This window comes from Ursus americanus, chromosome 1, assembly GCF_024610735.1.
Source record: "Ursus americanus isolate L20-20 chromosome 1, mUrsAme1.1.p, whole genome shotgun sequence".
In the NCBI taxonomy this organism is placed as follows: Eukaryota; Metazoa; Chordata; class Mammalia; order Carnivora; family Ursidae; genus Ursus; species Ursus americanus.
This window is the reverse complement of record NC_142127.1, coordinates 101,036,660-101,055,883: the sequence shown is the minus strand read 5'-3', so window position 1 is coordinate 101,055,883 and position 19,224 is coordinate 101,036,660. Positions and strand designations below refer to the sequence as shown.

The window sequence follows — 19,224 nt, the reverse complement described above, 5'->3', positions numbered from 1 at the left end:
AACTATTGCAGTTATAGTAACTCAAAATAAACTTTAAGGCAAAAAAATATGAAGAGAATAGAAGGTTATTTCATAAAAGATTCAATCTAGTAAGAATATAAAATAACCCTAAATCTATATGCACTTAAAAATAATCCTCTAAACATATAAAGCAAAACAGAATGAAAACAAAAAACAGGGAAGTCCACAATCACAGGAGATTTTAATAAATCTTAATAACTAATAGGAGAAGCAGAAAAACAAACCAGTAGGTTATAAAATATTTGAGAAAAATAACTAAACCTTTGTCCTAATCAAATGCATACAGGAACTACTGAATCCAAGTTATGTTCAAATGCAAATGGAACATTTATGAAAACTGGTGGGTAATAAAAAGTCCCAACAATTTCAAAGGATTAAAATCATACAGTATATTTTCTGATCATATTAGAATGAAGCCAGAAATCAATAACAACTAGAAAAATCCCCCAAGTGCCATATTAGGAAATGCACAGATCACAAAGACACAATATACATTATGATGCCATTTATATCAAACATCTAAAACAGTCAAAACTAAAAATCTACAGTGTTGGAGGTCAAGACAGTGGTTACATTTGGAGAAGGGAGGTTAACAGATCATGAAGGGAGCCTCTCTGGGCTCGGAGATGTTCTATCACTTGATCTGAGTGGCCATTACACATCAGGCTTGCACTTACAGTTGTGTATTTTTTGGTATGTAAGTCATTTTTCAATCTAAAAACTTACTTGAAATATATAAAGTTCCAGTAAAGTAGAAATTCTATTTTGACAAACTCCCTTGGAAAGTTATGGTAGTAAAAATATACCTTCAGCACAAATCTGTAATTTTGTGATCATAAAGCTGAAAATCATCTTAAAACATGTTAGAAAATGGAAAGAAGCATAAAGGAAAAATGAATAGCATTTTTACCTGGTAACATCAGCCAGGTTAAATCTAGTTAAAAAAAAAAAAAAAGGACAAAGACAAAGCACTGAAACTATCACAACCAATGAGTGCAGATTTAGACAGAAAGTGAATGAGTGAGGTAATTCTGAACCCTAAATATACAGTGCTAACTATCAAAAGGCAGAGGAAGAAACCAATTCATCAAAACAGAAATTCAACGGCCAATGTTCAACCTCACCATGATGGTTAAAGAAAGAAATCAAAACAAATTACCATTTTTAAACTATCCAAGAGGCAAAGATATTCTAAAATGTTAACACGTGGTGTTTGTAAAAATACAAAAAAAAAAAAAAAACTTTCATGAAGTCCTGTTGACATAAGTTCTAAAGGCAAGTGGGCAATGAGATATCAAAAGTCTTTAAGTTTCCATTGATCAGTATTAACATGTTCAATCATCAAACATACAAACATACATATAATAATCATGTTATTATAGAGGCTGGGATCTAAAGCTGGCAAATCCCCTTTTCTTCTTCATGCACTTTGTTTTGTGGCCTTGTGAGGGGCAGCCCCACTTGAAGGTGAGAAGGCAGAGGGCACTGTCGGCTCTACTCCCCATCTCCTGAAAGCTCCCACCAACACTGCACCACCTAGGAAGACTCTGAAGGCAATCTTATGTCTTTAGCTTCATCCTAGCTTCACTTTGTTCTTAAAGAATAGGAAGACAAGCAGACCCCAGTCTTGTTACATAAGTCTCGTTTGTTCCACCTCTTCCATCCAGCCTCTCTAAAAAATCTCTCCTCTCCCCAAATATCTCCACCCATGTCCCTTTGAAGTCTCTTGTCCAACAGGTCCCAATTTCTTTACAGTACAGTTCTCTGGCCATGTGGAGGAGGAATAAAAATGGAGCCTTTTACACCGTGGAGGAAATTTACTCCTGCTTCTCCAGCTACAAAAGGTTCCCAACCATTAACTGATTCAAGATAATAGCAGCTTTCACTGACTTGTTGTTTGTATCAGGCATGCAATTTTAGTAGAAATTGTGAAACTGGAAATTTACTACTGGCATAGTTGGAAAAACCAAATGAGATGTCTCAGGAAATGTAGTAGCTTCTGGGCAAATACATTTGTTCATTCTGCACTCGCACCCTGAGCACGTGTGCCAGTCCCCGGCAAAGTCCACAAGGGCCCAGCCGATGGAAGAGAGACCCGACAGAGACTCCGGCAGTTCGCTGTATGGTACGCAACTGGTTCAGAGTTCAGACAGTAAACACCGCACGGGGTGAGAAAGAGGAATAATCATTAAGTGTGAATTTTAAGCATAGAAAATATTTCTATCACCCGCAGCCCCAGAACTGACGGACTCTCCACAAAAGCATGACCGGGGGGAACTGGACCGCAAGCTCTCCCCATTTATCTCCATACTCCATATGCCATCCTGAATCACTCATGGGATGAGCTTCCTTATCTTGGAATGTTTCTGGGGAACCTCAGTATTAATCTTTCTCTGGTCCTTTCAGCACATCCTCAGATGAAAAGGCAGTTTTTAAAGCACTAACGAAATGGAAAATATATGTGAAAGAATCGGTGCCTCTGCCCTGAAGGCTGGGAATTATCCATGACTACCTGACAGAGATGGGAGTTCCAGAGGTCCCTTCAACACAGACAGGCTCTACATCTGGAAGTCAAGTGTTTGGCATTCGGAACACATTTTCCCGTAGAGACAATGTATGAATCAGGGTTCGTTCTCAGATCGGGCTGACAAAGCTCCATATTAGCTCATATAGTACCAAAAGCATAGTACCATCCTATTTCTTCCATAATATTTTTACTGAGAAACATTTCCGACACAATTCACCCTTTTAAAGTATACAATTCAGTGATTTTTAGCACACTCACAAAGTTGTGCAACCATCAACTGTATCTAATTCTAGAACATTGTCACCCCCTCAAAAAAAATCCTGTACCTCCGGCAGTCATTCCTCCCTCTTCCACAGCCCCTCCCAGCCACTAATCTGTTTTCTGTCTCCACAGATTTTCCTATCATGGCATTTCATATCAATGGAATCAGGAGATATGTGGCCTTTTGTGTCTGGCTTCTTTCACTCAGTATCATGTTTTCAAGGCTCATACAAGTTGTAACACGTATTCAGTACCTCATTTATTTGTCAAAAGCCTTTTAAAAGTTCATACTTTGTACCTCAAATGGAATTTCATTTCTAAGAATTTATAGAAATAATCGGAAATGCACCAAAGGATCTGTGTACAACTGTATATCACGATATTATTTATGATAGGAAAAAAATGTAAAATTCACTATAGGGACTGGTTAAATAAACTTACACACTTATATGATGGAATACTATGCAACATTAGAGTAAACAAGATTTTAAAGGATATATGAGAGAGGAAAAGCTCATTGTTAACTAAAGAAAGAACATTAAAAATCATATTTTACAAAATGTGTTTGTGGAATGACATCAACCAAAATATATTACCAGGTATCTCTAGGTATTAAGAATATGGATGGTTTCAAATTTCCTATTTATATTTATATACTTCATACTTTTCTTTAATAACTTGAATGATCAGTAAAGTAATTTGTCTTTAATAACACTTTTCTACTGGGAGAGAAAACAACCTTTGGAATGTGAACAGAAAGGCACTCAGAGTTCAGTTCAGAGTCCCTCGTGTTTTCATTACATAGATAATTTTATTCTGTATAATTCTACACACATGCACACACATAACAGAAGAATAAGCTAATCAGTAAGTTGTTTTTAAAAGTTGTGAAAAGCAAGAAAGAGACAATAAATACAGATGCAGAAACTGAATCAAGTACCAGAAAAATGGAACTGATCAACAATCCAAGAACTGATTCTCTTACAAAAACAACAAAAGGGACGGAGTTTAAGAAATCTGACAAGATGGGGCTCCTGGGTGGCTCAGTAGTTAAGCGTCTGCCTTCGGCTCAGGGCATGATCCCAGGATGCTGGGATCGAGCCCCACATCGGGCTCCCTGCTCTGCTGGGAGCCTGCTTTTCTTCCTCTCCCACTCCCCCTGCTCATGTTCCCTCTCTCGCTGGCTGTCTCTCTCTCTGTCAAATAAATATCTTAAAAAAAAAAAAAAAAAAAGAAATCTGACAAGAAAAGCAAAAGCTAAACAAATAAAATTAGAAATGCAAAAGGGATATAACCAGAGACACTGAGGTTTAAAGTGCAATTAATACGTGCTACTAAATTCAAAGGTGGGATAAGTGGGAAAGTAAATTACAAAAATGGAGTCAAGAAGTAAAAAAAGTTCAAATGATCTGAAAGCAAAAATAAACCTTTTCACAGCCTTACCTCCCTGAAGAGTCTTTTTTTTTTAAGGCTGTTTTTTGTTTTTTTTTTTACTTTTTTTAAAAAAGATTTTATTTATTTATTTGAGAGAGAGAGAACACAGACAGGGAGAACAGCAGGCAGAGGGAGAGGGAGAAGCAGGCTCCGCTGCTGGGCAGGGAACCCGATGTGGGGCTAGATCCCAAGACCCTGGGATCATGACCAGAGCCAAAGGCAGACGCTTAACCAACTGAGCCACCCAGGTGCCCCCTCCCTGAACAGTCTTTGTGACAGAGAATTTAAAGTAAGTTCTCTCATACTTTCAAGAAACGATCAATTCTAAAGCTACCTAAGGGTTCCAGAGCACATAAAGTTATGGGAAGTTACTAAATGAATTTTATGGGGCTAGTTTAACTCTGAGATCAAAACACAACAAAAGTTACCTCTTACCCCCCAAAGGAAATGCCCATTCATATTAGATAGGAACATCCTAGACACAAAATTAGGTTGCAAAATTTAACATTACCAAGAACAATTTATTATTAGGAAATGTACAAATACCTAAAACCAACATGATCAACTAAATTAATGCTCAAAAACACCCCAATAAAATACCTATTCCTATTAAAAACTCCAAAAGCCACAAAGCACAGAATAATCCATTTACAATTTTAAAAGTATCTCTCTAGCCAGTAAGTAAACAATAAAATTAATGGAGTAAAAATAAAAATATTCCAAGTAAAATGAAGAATAAAGAAGAGAGACCACCAGGAAAGTATGACTAATTCGATAAGCCACAAACCAAAACCAAGGAGTTAGTTACATCAAAACAAAATAAGTACAAGTTTAAATGGAGGAAGGAAAAATCCCATTCGCATCAGCAACATCAATAATCGGCCCATAAATAAATAAGATTAAAACAAAACCTGAAAGTATCTGAAACACTAAAAAATGTCAGATAATGTAAAGAAAATTACCCACTTTGATTGAGTTATAAAAGAATTGGCGGGAAAAAAGTCAGGGAGCATACTTTACTTCTAGATTGGCCAGCTTAACAATACAGAGAAACATACTTCTAAGTATTCCATTCCTGCCATTAGAATCATACTCTATACAGATTTTAAAGTCAGCCCCTGAAGCCAAAATTGTAGTCGTACCAGAAATGCTATCTATGTAGCCATTTAAAAATATGAGGAACATTTTGATCAATCAACATGGAAAAATATCCATCATAAACTGTCAAGAGGAAAAAAAAACAGGTATAAAATAAAAGGATCATAATAATCTCAGGGTCTATGTGGGGGAAGGCACAAGTATTTAGAAATTATAAGATAAACACTCTAGAGTAAGCAGTTGGCTACCTCTGGGTGGTAAAGTGACACAATTTGAGCCATTTGGAACTTCTGCAAAAAGTACAATGTAACTTCTATAAATGTGGAGGTAGAGAGGGGAGCAGTTTAAAAGTAAAGAAACACACGGAAATATCAACAGCATATGTTCTGAGGTAGCTAAATTATGGTGGTTTACTTGTTTCCACATATTTTCCTGTGTTTTCCAAATTTTCTACAATAATCATAAAAAACCTCTGTGCAAAACAGTTAGAGAAATGTAAACAACAATATGTTAAAAAATTCACTTGGACCCTCTTGTTCTTTCGAGCTTACATGTGCCAAATTCTCAGTTTTTCTCCAACCATTCTATTATTTTCAACGTTAAATTCAAAATTTGCCAGGAAGCGTTCCAATCAGAAAAAAAAATTAAAATAAAAAGCTCTGACCTGCTCACACACACTTGTTCAAATTAACAAGGAAAGCAAAACGCGGTGAGGAATCAAGAAAGGTGTGGCCCAGAGTCTCACCGTGAAACTGTTGTTGACGTTCTTGGTGCTGGATTCAGCCACGCTGGCGTCCGTCAGGTCCACCTCATCAAATATGATCGACTGGAGAGAGACACAGGCCCCACAGTCAGTGTGGGCCCCAGCCACCCCGGCCCAGCCACTCTCCCTCAACCCCAGCCAAACACCTACACATGTCCCGGTGCCTTGAAACTGGAGCGTTTGGTAACTACACGAACACTGACTGTGTCCACCTGACCTGCTTCTAACCAAGAGCGCAGAGCTCACAGGTAGACCTCCATGTGTTCTTTAAGCCCAGAGTTCATGAGTGATTGCATTAGTGGAGAAAAACAAAACAAAAAACCACTGTGGCTCCTGTATTTATTTTTTGTAATCAGCATTTCACTTTTATATGTGAAATATGCCCTCACATGGAGTTCACCTGAGGGAGAAGGGCCAGACGGAGGATCCTCTGTCCTTCCAGCTAGCACACTTAGGGGGAAAGGTCCTGGCTAAAATACATGATTCTAGGAAGACAGACCAACCCAAACAGAAGGGATCTGGCTATGAAAAAAAAAAAAAAAACAAGGGAGCAGACCAGAAAGAATCTAGTCCTGAAGAGAGAGACAGCCAGGCTCCAGAAGGAGGACTGGGAATTATGCCGGGGACCTTCCACCTAACCTATTTTCCTCTCCACTCTCCCCCACATCCCCACAGTCCCCATCTCCTGTTTACCTTACTGTCCCCTCTAAGAGGACTCCATTGGGAACCCCTGGAGGAAATACTAATGACTTAGAAAAGAGACTCACCCTTTTAAATAATGAACCTCCTCCCCCAAATCCCCTCCCCCCAACACACACAAAACTAAAATAACTATAAGCGGTTTTTTGTTTTTTGTTTTTAATGAGGGATGTGGTCAGAACCCTTTCTAAACAAGTTGCTCTGTTCAATTTCAAATTTTAATGCGCTCTCTAGGGTACATCTCAAAAAAAAATCCAGAATCTAAATCATTTACACTTTAATACCAAAATATCAGTATTGACAACAATACCGATACAATACTGGTATTCAGAACACCAAAAACTAGCTTTGCAAACACACATTCATCTAAACACGATGGGAATTTAGTGGCTTTCACTGGCTCCTTGTCTTCCACTAGAGCTGCCTAGCAACTCTGGCTGCAAAGCTCACACACAAGCCGGCACAGGGGAAGGAGGAGCTCGGCGAGAGGCCTTGAGACAGAACTTCACAGTTCTGTTCACACACCAACAAGCCCAATACTCTCCAGAAACAGCTTCAATTAGTTTCACAGGTATGTACTACTTATCTCCAAACTCGTTAAGTTGTGTACATTAAATACCTATAGCTTTTTGCTTGCCAGTTACAACTCAATAAAATGCTTTAAAAAAAAAAAGATATTTGAGGGGCGCCTGGGTGGCACAGTGGTTAAGCGTCTGCCTTCGGCTCAGGGCGTGATCCCAGCGTTATAGGATCAAGCCCCACATCAGGCTCCTCTGCTATGAGCCTGCTTCTTCCTCTCCCACTCCCCCTGCTTGTGTTCCCTCTCTCGCTGGCTGTCTCTATCTCTGTCGAATAAATAAATAAAATCTTTTAAAAAAAGAAAAAAGATATTTGAGCCCATAATAAGAGATTTACAAGCCTGTGACCCCCAATCCTTCCGAAAGAAAGATCTCTAACTGTAATTTGATTATTTCTGTGACATTTCCCCCCTTCCCCATTGGTGACAGAGGACATTAAGGGTAAAAAAAAAGTGAGTAAAAGTCAACGTTTATAAGACATAAAACATGCCTTGAGACAAATTCAAGCTAGCATCCTGGAGTATTACCAAACTCTCTGGAAATAACAGATCTAAGCAGTGGAGGTTTGTCCCAGGATGCGGACTCAGTAGGGAACCTCTCCCCTTAGGCTCCTCCCGAGTCTGTTCTTGAGTGTTCTCCACTGCACCTCACCTTTGCCGTTTTTGCATAGTACAGCGTTCGCCCCCGCAGCTTAAAGTATCTCCTTTTTGATCGCTGGAATGAATTGTTCTGTTTGGTCAGCATCCCCTCTTTGATGACGGTCTGAAAGCACAGAAACAATTCATGAGCAAACGTCCACACAGTGCCCTCGAGCCCGTCCCGCAGAACCGCACAAGAATGGGCCAGTGAGTGCGTGATCAGTCAGGCCAGTGGCCTAACTGAAGTACTTCTCACACTCTCCCCAGACCCTGGCCTCTAGACAGGCCGAGCACACTGCCTGGGAGGGCTACACAATTCTCTGAGGGACTATGGTGTGCCTGAATGGTGAGGGTATCAGGGGCCTACGATGTGACTGGCCATGTCCAGGGGATCAACAGAAGGGGACATGAAGACTCGCAGGGGCACACTAAGCAGCAAGGGGCCAGAGCATTCTCCAACTTCAGCATTTGGTATTTTTCAGCTATTCTTGGCCCTGTCTCCGTGTTCTCTGGCCTCCTGCCATTTCTCAGGATCCTGTTGCCAAAACTGTCGATGTAGGTTGCTGTGGGGTTCAGCGCAGCTCCAGGCCTGCGACCCACTCAACCCTCACCCCATTCACCAGCTAGGCATGTGCCTCTGCCCACACTGTCACAGAGAAGTGCCACAACCAAAGTCACTAAAACTCCTCTCATCCCATAAACCTGATCGGTCCACCATGAACCTGGAGTTCCCTTAACAGCTGAGGTGGACAGCAGTCCACTCACCTTGGCTCAGTTAAAGCCAAGAATGGGGCATGGCTTCTCCTGGAGCTGTTTCCCCTCTTGTGCTGTCCTGGGGGCTGATCTAATAGGACAAGGGAGCCCTGCAGACCACTCAGAAGTGAAATGCTCAAAGAACTACTTGATCATTAGACATCTGAACCACTGGGAGCCACTAAGAGTCAAAATGAATAAACAACGTGCCTGAAACAAGAGCTTGGTTCTCAACACGTGCATACTTCATTTTCCCCAGCTGACAGAAATGGCCATTGTACAAGGAGTCTCACCGATGTGGAATCAGGCAGAACGCAAAAAAACTCTGCTCCAATACACCAATACTGGGTTCAGAGAAGTTTTAGATGAATTACCTAATCCCGCAGAGCTTTGCACTTGAGGTAACTTTTTAAAGAAAGTATCTGTCCAAAGCACTTGGGTACCTGTGGCCAGTGAAGACGACGTAAGATGAAACCAGACACAGAAACCTCATGTAACCCAAACACGTCAGAAGGCAAGAGCAGAACACCAGCGCAGTCTGGTCCCTCCACCAGCCAACTCCAAACAGAGCAGGGAGGGAACCTGAGATGCAGCTAACCCCCCTGCCCTGAGAAGAATGCCAAAGAAAGCCCCTGATCCCACACATGCTACCAACATGGGGCCACGCCCCAGGACCCCCGTCTGAGCCGCACATTGCCCGGGGGGTCTGGGGGTGTAGGCCGCCGCTCCCCTCCTTATCCCCGCCGCAGGACGACCTCTCTGGGTGCTTCCCAGGCAGGGGCGGCTGCACAGGCCCGCTCGTGACCGTGGGCCAGGTGTGACGGGATCTGTGCTGTCCGGCCGGCCTCGCGGTACGAAAAGCAACCTTCTCCAGCTCCCGGGAGAAAATCTACTGAGGAGCCTCCCTCCTCATTCTGTGGCACATGCCTCCATCTTTCCTTCTGAGGAGGTCCCCCACCGGCTCTCCCAGGTAATTAAAGAGCGCCAGCAGATGAGAGAAGACATCACCCAACGATCAAAGCAACAGACACGGGAACTACAGTTACGGAATCCGAAACTGCCATCCTTCACGAAACGAAGGCAGGAACGGGTGCTGAACCAGAGGCTGATCCGAGGCAGACAGAAAGCACCCCCTCTGACCCCAGCAGCTGCAGGCAGAAACCATCCCCCACACAGAACGACTAGCAGGTTGTTTCCTAACATCCTTCTCAGAGCCAAGTACACATGGACGCTCGAGGCAACGTGCGCTGCAGACCCAGAACAGCTACGTCTGCGCAAGGCGCTGCAGACCCACAGGCACCGGCGGCAGCTCCAGGACAGCCTCTCCTCCCTGACCTCACAGGACTCGCTCACCGACAAAGGCAGCTGTCCTCGCCCCCACGCGCCTTCCTTACCTCTGCAGGGGAAGTCACCACTTCCATCTCTTTCCGAAATGCAAATTAAAAAAAAAAAAAGAGAGAGAGACAACAAAACCAACAAGCCCAGACCCAGAAAAGTTATAAGTTATCTTTAAAGGATAAACGCTAGAGTATTTTTTCTTGCATCTCCCGCCACACATCTCACACATAAAAGAAAAGCAAAATTAAAACACAATCCACTCTACCACACACACACAAATCTTTCAGAAAGCGGATGAGAGCTGCGATCTTGGGCTACCCAAGGAGGGCCGCTGTTCTATTTATAGAACAAGAGCACTCAGAAAAAGACTCTGGTGGGTTTCAGCGGAAAAGGCTGGGGAAAAGATAAAGACCAGTATTTCTTTGAAGCTTTCTCAGAAACTGCGTTTCTTCTCCTGATTCGCTGCTCGAGAATACTATAGATATGCTGCAGAATATTTTTAAACACTCAGTCAAAAGCAATGAACTAAAAGTGGTCAAGAAAATAACACCCCTGAATAATCTGCTGTGTTTTGCATTTGGCAGCTTGTAAATGGCACCCACAGGAAACACTGCTCAGCTGGCAGGGCTCCTCCTCGTGCCCAATGGAGCAGAGAACCAGAAGTCAAAAGCCCAGACTCAAGCACAGCTCGATCAGGACATGCTGGGCGGCCAGGCTCTTAGAACCATTTTGTCAAGTTCTTTGCACAAACAGAAGGGCCCACTCTGTCCTTCAAGCAATCCAGGGCACCTTCATTACCCTGGGGAACAAGAAAGGACAGATTTGAAACACATGCAGGCACTGAAAATCAGATAGAGTGGGAAAGTGAGCCCCACGCCCACCTCCAGAGAGGATATAAATCTCCAAGCTGGACTCCAGGGATGAAACCGGCAGTCCAAGCGTGGCCCTGGGTGGCACAGCCACCCACGATGGGCAAACAGAGAGCACCTGACCCACAGGTGAGACTACCCAGGCACCTGCTGTGGGGGAAGCTCAAGTCTCCAGTCATCCTGCTCAGGAACAAAGGACTCAGAAAGGCAGCTCTGGAAATGCCCTTAAAAAGGCTTCAAACCAGGGGCACCTGAGTGGTGCAGTCTTAAGTTAAGCGTCCAACTCTTGGTTTCCGCTCAGGTCGTGATCTCAGTGTAGTGGGATCAAGCCCTGCATCGGGCTCTGCACTCAGTGCAGTCTGCTTGAGATTCTCTGTCCCTACACGCTGTGTACTCACTCGCTCACGCGCTCTAATAGATGAATAAACAAAATCTTTAGGGGGAAAAAGGTTTTAAACCAGTGGGCAAGGAAAGGCCCCTCGAGCCCTGGTCAAACCTGCCCAGATCACTGGCAGCCAGGCCTGTGGGGCTCAGGCTCTCAGGTACACTTTGCAAAGATGGTCTTGGCCACAGTATGGAGGAAAGGTGAAGGGAAACCTAGAGGCACCCAGAACAGTCTAGAAACTCTTACAGGAGGGCAGCCAGCAACCCTGAGCCTCTGGGAATGAGACAGGGACACAGACATGAGAGTGCTTAGGAAGAAGGCCACCATAGATAGAGGTGAGGAGGACTCTGGTTTCATGGCGGAGTCTGGGGACTTCATTTAGGGCATGCCCACAAGGTCCTCAAGCATGCCAGGGGGAGCTGAGCAGAGAGACAGCAGCAGATACAAGGTCAGGGTGTGAGAGGTTTCACAGGGGAGACACCCTGGGAAGGCCCATATGGAAAAGGAGCAGAAGGAGAGCAGACACAGGGGACCGGGAACCCTGGGACACCAAGCTCAGGTACAGAGAGGCAGGAACCCAAAGGGAGGATAGAAGAAAGTGGGCAGAAGGCCAGGGGCAAGGAGAAAGCCCCCAGGAGGCCGTACTGATGATGCCGACTGGGAGGAGTCGGAGGAGGACCTGCCCGGGGGAAGCAGAGCACAGTGCACCGCAAGTGACCAGGATGGGAGGAAGCAAAGATGGGAGGTGGGTTTTTTTAACCCACATGTTTTTGAACTTTTTATAAACATGGGATCATAGTGCACATACCACACTTTAACTTCCTATTTTTTGTCATGATACATTGTCAACACCCTTCCATATTAGCTACAGGGTATTTCCTTCTACTGATGTGCCTGCATCATTCACCTCACTTGGGCTGCTAGAACATGTGGAATGCGTCCCGCTCAATACTATCAACAATGCTTCCAAGAACAGTGCTATAACAAAACAGCCTGTGCCTGTCCTGACTAGTCCTTAAAGCAAACGACTAGAAGCAGCATTTGGGGCTCAGGACAGCCCAGAAATCGATGCTGGCTGATTTGAAAGTGTGACAAGTGACAGCAGCAGCTTCTCCAGCTGGGGGCGAGGAGGGACCAGTCAGTGGCCAGGCCTAAGACAACAGATTATCCAAGGGCAAAAATGCTCTCGGTCCCGCACCTCACACACATGGGCTACGGATGCAATGCAAAAGGCAGAACTTTAAAAGTTTCAGCAGACAATAAAGGAGAATTGCCTTATGACATTGGGACTGGGGGGAGGGAGTCCTGATTAGGATTGAAAAAAACACTAAACACAAACTATAAAACTGCTAAAGCCAATTATATTCCAACTGAGAACTTCTGTTGATCAAAGATACCTTACAAAGAAAGGGAAGAGGGAAGCCACGGTCTGGGAAAAGACACACGCAATACTGCCAATGGCCAGAGCCAGCATCCAGAACATTCTAAGAACCCCTGCAAAACAGTAACAAGAAAAAGTAACTGCTAAATGGAAAACTGGCAGAAGGCATGAACCGGAGCAAGTCCAATGGTGACTAAGAGATGCTGAAGGGCAGCGTGCTGGACAGAAAGGATCCCTGGGGGCGACATCCTGCTGCTCTGCTGGGTTCACACATGCAGTTTATTACACGCGTTTATGCTGCACTGACATTTACATGCGTGTTACTCAGCATGTGAAAAGAAAGGGAAAACAAAGTTAGTCAACAAAAGGATAGAAGTAAAATCTCAGGCAGAGCTCCCCTGGTGCCAGCAGCGTCTCATGATGCGTGTAAGCGTGAGAATCTGCACGTGTTCCTGACGACCAGCCTGCCTGAGCGGACAGGGCTAGGGGCTGCGGGCAGGCCAGGAAAGAAGGGGGAAGAGAAAGCAGAAGAGAGGAGTGAAAATCGAGCCCAATGTTCACATCCACGATCTATTTGTCCTTAAACCTTTTTAATCCTCCAACAAAAACCTACACAAACCTGACGATGTTAGTCCACATCATCCAAATTCACAAAGTTCAAAAAAAGTGGGGATATTAGCATAAAAGTTAATACACAAAAGAACTATTAAAATGTTTCTGTGGGGAAAAAGCTAGTAAAACTTATTACCTCAAATTTGCATATCACTTGAAATTTTCATGAGCATTTTTACATCTGCTTGCCTTCTTAATAGGACAAATACATGCTAATATTCCAATTGGCAAATAAGAAAACTGAGCACTGAGAGACTGAATAACTTGTCCACAGTTAAATGCCTACGAACAGACCACAGAGAAAAATGAGGCCCCCTTCACTCGTATCTCAAACCTTCTATGGTTGATAGTATACAGTATAGCACACTACAGTATAGTATCTGGTTTATATAATATATAGTATGTGAATACCATAAATAGGGTGGTTTGTTCACAAAATGTATGTATGACATACCCAAAGACCTAGAGGTTATTTTAAATGCTTACTGAGAACCCATCATATTTACTACATACATATGACGCATTTTTACCTTTTAACCTTCCATCAACTTTGGAGTTATGTAGTAATATTCCCATTTTACAGATTAGGGAACTGAGGGCCCAAAGAACTGAGTAAGTCACTCGAGGCCACACATCTAGTAAAAAGATGACCCGGAATTCAAACCTAGGGCCTGAACAGCAGACCAAAAGTATCTGTTGGCAAAATGAATCATAAAAATCTGCTGATAACTCTGATTTAAATAAATTAAGCAAAGGTAGCTTCATCAATTCCTAAAACACCATCCACAAATTCATCTGGATTCATCCTGATTCAGAACTACCTGCAACTTACCTATGACTCCCCTACCTACCTACCACCCAGTTTTACCACATCCTTTCAAAAGCTAAGAAGTCTGCACACTCAGAAGCTAAGAAGTCAGGCCACAACTGAATGTTGACACATTGGTGTGTCCAAGGCACCAACAAACAGCAGGAGCAAGAGACCCGAGGCACACGTGGGTTACTGCTGTGCTGGAGAATTCCTCTCAACTCCACAGAGCCAGACCCTGTATCTGGTGCCACCAATCGGACACAAACGCGCCCCACGTGAGTTTTTTTCTAAAGACCCCAAAAATGCTAACTCACGAAAAAAAGGACAGCCACTCTTTTCTTACCAATCAAGAGAACCCAACTTGCCCTATGCCACTACCCTGGTTTTCCTCCTTCAATGCACTGCCTGCAAGATTAAAAGCAACCATGTCCCAAAGCCCCTATGTCACTTGAAGTTACACTGAGAGTTAGGAAGATGTCTCCTTCCTGTCCCCAGTAATATGAGGAAGGACCAAAGCAGAAAACCAAAAAGTGGCCCCAAACAGTAAGGCCCAAATTCCCCAAAAGAGCTGCTCCTTGCTCCCCTTCATCTGGAGCTCACACCCACTTTCCCTAAATCTGAGGGTTTTCTTATTACTGGCCCCATGGACTCCCTCCCCTCTTTTCTAATGCACTCTCAATTCTGAGTGGGCTGGTTGTACCAAGTATGGCCAACATCACAACGGTGATCACACTTCCCTAGCCCTGGCCACATGATTCAGACGTGGTCACAGAGACCTACACAGATGTCCTGCCAGGGGCTGGGGAGGCAAGGGCACTGCTTCACCAATGTGTGAGAACACATGTGGCTTCAAGTCCCGCTTCTGTGTCCCTCTCGCCTTGAATGCAGACACCATGTCTAGAGCTGTGGCAGCCATGGGGAGAACGTGAGTCGGGAGCCAGCCGTCTAAAGCTGGTGAGGTGGAAAGGCACGGTGTGGCGTCCTAAGGCATCATCAATCTGCCAAATGCATTCCTGTCTAATAAAGGTGGGTTGGCTGAGTTAGCTCCTGCTCGGTCACCATCAGTGGCTGTTCTATCACCAAACGCTGGTGTCCCGAGGTCCAAGGCCTCACACTCAAAATGTAACTCATGTCAAACCAGCCTCTCCATCACTGCCCCCCCCCACTTTCTAACTTGCTCTCCCACCACCCCGTATTTCTCTTTAGTTTACAGCGCCATCAAAGCTGAAAGAAGCATCAGGCATATGCAACTCGTTCCGCCTTCACTCCCCATCCCTAACTGGTTACCCAGTCCCGACCCCACCTTAAAATCACCCAAGATTCTACTCCATCTTCAGGCCCTCTGCCATCAGCTTAGTTCAGATCCCCACCTTGGGTTTAAATCATTCTGTCTCCTATCTCTGTGTCTCAGTGTCTCTCAACGGTGACCCAGTCCACCACTATCAGAACCCCTGGAACACTTGTGAAAGGAGCAATCCGCTCTCCTAAATCCTGAGAATATGAATTTCTGACCAGAGCCCCAGGAGGTACCTGAGGGCACTGAAGTCGGGGAGCCCCTGTCCTCCGTTCTCTACCATCCTCCCTCCAACCAGAGTGCCAGTCCTCTGTTGGCACTCAACTCCCACTGCCAGCAGCATTACCTAGCAAGTTCTGAAACACTGCCAGCTCCCCCAACCCCCGGCAACAGGGGCCCAGGTAACCACAGAGTTTAAAAGCTCCCCGGAGGACGTGAATAAGCATCCTGCCCTAAGTAAGGTGCCCCGGCCCACTTACAAACATCCCCTTGGCTTTCCTGCGTCTTGGAGGGAAGTCAACCGTGGCATTCAGGGCTCTTTCCAATTTGACAGGCTCCTCTCCCACCCACCCCAGGGCCTACTACCTCAGCCCCAAAAACATCTGACCCAAACATACCGGCTCCTTTATAGCCCCTGCTTTTGGATAGATCCTTCCTCTGCCTGGAATCTTACTGCAGATAGAAAACTCCTGTGCTCAAGACCCAGGTCAAATGCCACCACCTCCAGGGGCCTTTCCAACTCCCCAGGCAGAGCTAGCTGTCGTGTCCATACAAGGCTATCTGCTGCAAAATATTATAGCAAAAGACTGAAAATAATGCGAGTGGTTGAATACGCTACAGTACATTAAAAAAAAAAAAAAACAGAATACTATACGATCATAAAAGGAATGAGGAAGATCTTTATACAGCTATGGAATGATCTCCAGATTCTATTAAGTGGAAAAAAGAAAGGTACAGAACACGTATGGAGCCTGCTACCTTTTGTGTAAAGAGGATGGATGTGTGTGTGTGTGTGTGTGTGTGCACACGCACGCACATGCAGAAATAAAACTTAAAAGCAACTGTGTATATATATTATTATTTTTAAATTTTCAAACAGAAGCAATGGAAGAATTAATCAAAATAATAAAATAATAAAAATAGTTGAATGGCTCCCTCTGGGAGGGGGAGGTCCAGACAGAGCAGACAGCACAAGGAAGGAGGCCAGCCCTCTAAAAGGTACAGAACTATAAAAGGACGCTCACAGAAGGGAGGCCGCCGCCGCCGGGCGCAGCTCCCAGGACAGCGCTCACCGGCTCCCATCTAAGGGCCCCCATGACCCCACTCCATCTGCACAACCACCCGCCGAAGAGAGGCACTGTGCGCAGTTCCGCACCTCACAGGCGGGAAGAAGACAGAGTCAGTGCGTGCTCAGGGCCTACTCTGCACCAGGAACTTAGGAAGCCTCAGGATCTCATGATCTTCACCACTGTGAAGAGCTACTACCCCATCTTCTGTATGAAGAAACTGAGGTCCAGAGAGGACCTATTCCACAGAGAAGGGACAGACGTGGGGTTCAAAACCAAGTCTGTCTGATTTCCACTCTTTCCTCATTTTGATATCAAGTGAAAAATCAAAAAGTACGCTTGATGAAAGGTTTTCTTTTGTTTGTTCTTACAAGTAAGACTAAACCACAGGCACAACTAACCCTCCCATTTCCCTGGGTTGAGCACATGGACGATGTGCACGTGTCGGGGCACATCCATCTCCACTGCCCGCCACGTGGGGGAAGCCAACCACCAGCAGCAGGAGCGACTTCCAAGGACGTGCGCGCTCCCGCTGCGCTGCAGTCAAGGCACCACAGCCTCGCCGGGCTGCTGTGAGCCTACAGAGTACGATCCTCCTCCCCGTGGACCAGTGCAATGAAATGCACTCTTTGTTTCAACAAATATTTATTGAACACTTAAGTGCAAGTACGGCTGGGAATATGATGAAAGAGCCAGGACCCTTGACCCTCAAGGAAATCGTGCACTGATAGAGGGATACTTTTACAAAGTAAAAAGTACCATAGGAATTTGCTTTAAATACTCAGAAGAAAGCGGGGCTCGGGGCTGGGGATAGAGGAAACAAGAAAGACACAACGCTGATGACTACTTAGACCGGGTGACTAATTAAAACTCCTCTCCCTACTTTTGTGTATGTTTGGAAATTTCCATCAGAGGTACAGACAGGGTGCTCTGGAAACTCAGAAGTGAATGAAACGCACCAGACGCCTGAATGCAAGGCCTGGAGCTGCTACCACCGGGGCTAGAGGCAGCCACTCCCCTCCACCCCAGTTCCTGACCTGTGGATCCCACTCAAGGGGTGCTGCCCAGAGCAGGAAATGTCCAGGAAAAACGGCTCACACACACTGCGAAGTGCTACACAAATGCAAAGCAATGTTATAACCATCACTACTCAAACACCTCTTCCCCGAGTTCCACTGCCCCCTTGCCCATTTTCAGACAGAAGGGGAAAGTAAAGTCCCATGTGAAGCAGCCGCCTCTGGGCTGCCGTGCTTACGGGAAGTGCTTTCTCTTCACTTGAGAACACTCAGTCCAGCCACTGCTAACACCTGCCACTGACATCCTGCGATAACATCCTTCCAGTGTGTTCTCAGTGTGTAAATAAGACAGAAAAGTGGGGTTATGTAATATACAAATTATTTAATAATCTACTTTTCCAAATACATTGTGACCAGATCTGCTTTTTTGTGTTTTGTTTCTCTGTAGCCTGTCTCTGGTTCATTTTTTCAAATGCTTAAGGACACTGAAATAGTTATGAGCAAATCTAAAAAACTGACAGCATTTCATATATGAAATAGTTTCAATGTCAGGTTCAAATATATCTTTCTTAAAAAATATATCTTATTTATATCAAGACCCCAAACAGTGCTTAAATTTAGCGTTATTTTCAACACAGGAGTTAAAAGTTTAAGCCGAGGAGAACATAACTAAGATACTGCATATGATGTGTTCATTTATTAGGATACTATGAAGTTTAAATCCTGTTTTTACAAGTCATGCCCTTTTGTATATCTGCTCCTTACACTTCATCTGTTTTGATCTGACAGTTGGAACTGTTTCAGCTGTGTTTCAGGACATTCCAGAGAACAGACTAGGGGCAGACTCTTCTCCATCTTCTGCTACTAGCACACAGCATCCTATACCATCCATGTCAGGAAACCACAGCTGAAGGACAGCATGTTAAGCTGCTGTTTTTGTTTTCTTTAGTATACAATACGCCCATTTTAGAAAATTCGGAAAAGTAAATATAAAAATAATCCAAATTACACCACCCCTGATATCAGGGCACAGTCCCTGGCATCAGCTTGGAAACTTTCTTCATCTCACTTCCTATGCACGGTATTTTGCACACAGCTGAATGGCATTCTGTACACACTGCTTCTCTGTTTCCCCAACATCACAAAGTACTGCCCACATTACTGCCTTCCTCAATCACCTGAATGGCTGCACTAGGCACAAGAGCTGCAACTCGCTTTGCCACTTCCCGGTTGTGTGGCCTCGGCACTCAGCCACCTCATGGCAACCTTCTCACACTTGTGAAGGTGAAGTAAGACCACCTATGTAGGGTGCGTGATGCCAGCATGGAAAAGTTATGTCAGCTCTGGTCATGAACCCACTGAGTTGTTACACTGGACTGGACTATCCTGCAACTTTTCATATTTAATGTTGCAATAAACATATTGTCATTGTGCTTTTTCATAATTAAGATTATTTCCTC

The 19,224-nt window shown here is 44.4% G+C and overlaps 1 protein-coding gene across 2 annotated transcripts in view; it reads right to left on the bottom strand.

Moving 5' to 3' along the window:
- Positions 1 to 19,224, bottom strand: part of DGKD (diacylglycerol kinase delta) — a 110,943-nt gene that overhangs the window by 78,911 nt on the left and 12,808 nt on the right. For both annotated transcript variants that reach the window (XM_045794092.2, XM_087864442.1), the window contains exons 2-3: positions 8,033 to 8,143; positions 6,087 to 6,167 (exon numbers count right to left, since the gene is read on the bottom strand). In XM_045794092.2, coding sequence (XP_045650048.2) covers positions 6,087 to 6,167; positions 8,033 to 8,143 — 192 coding nt within the window. The remainder of the gene's footprint in view (positions 1 to 6,086; positions 6,168 to 8,032; positions 8,144 to 19,224) is intronic.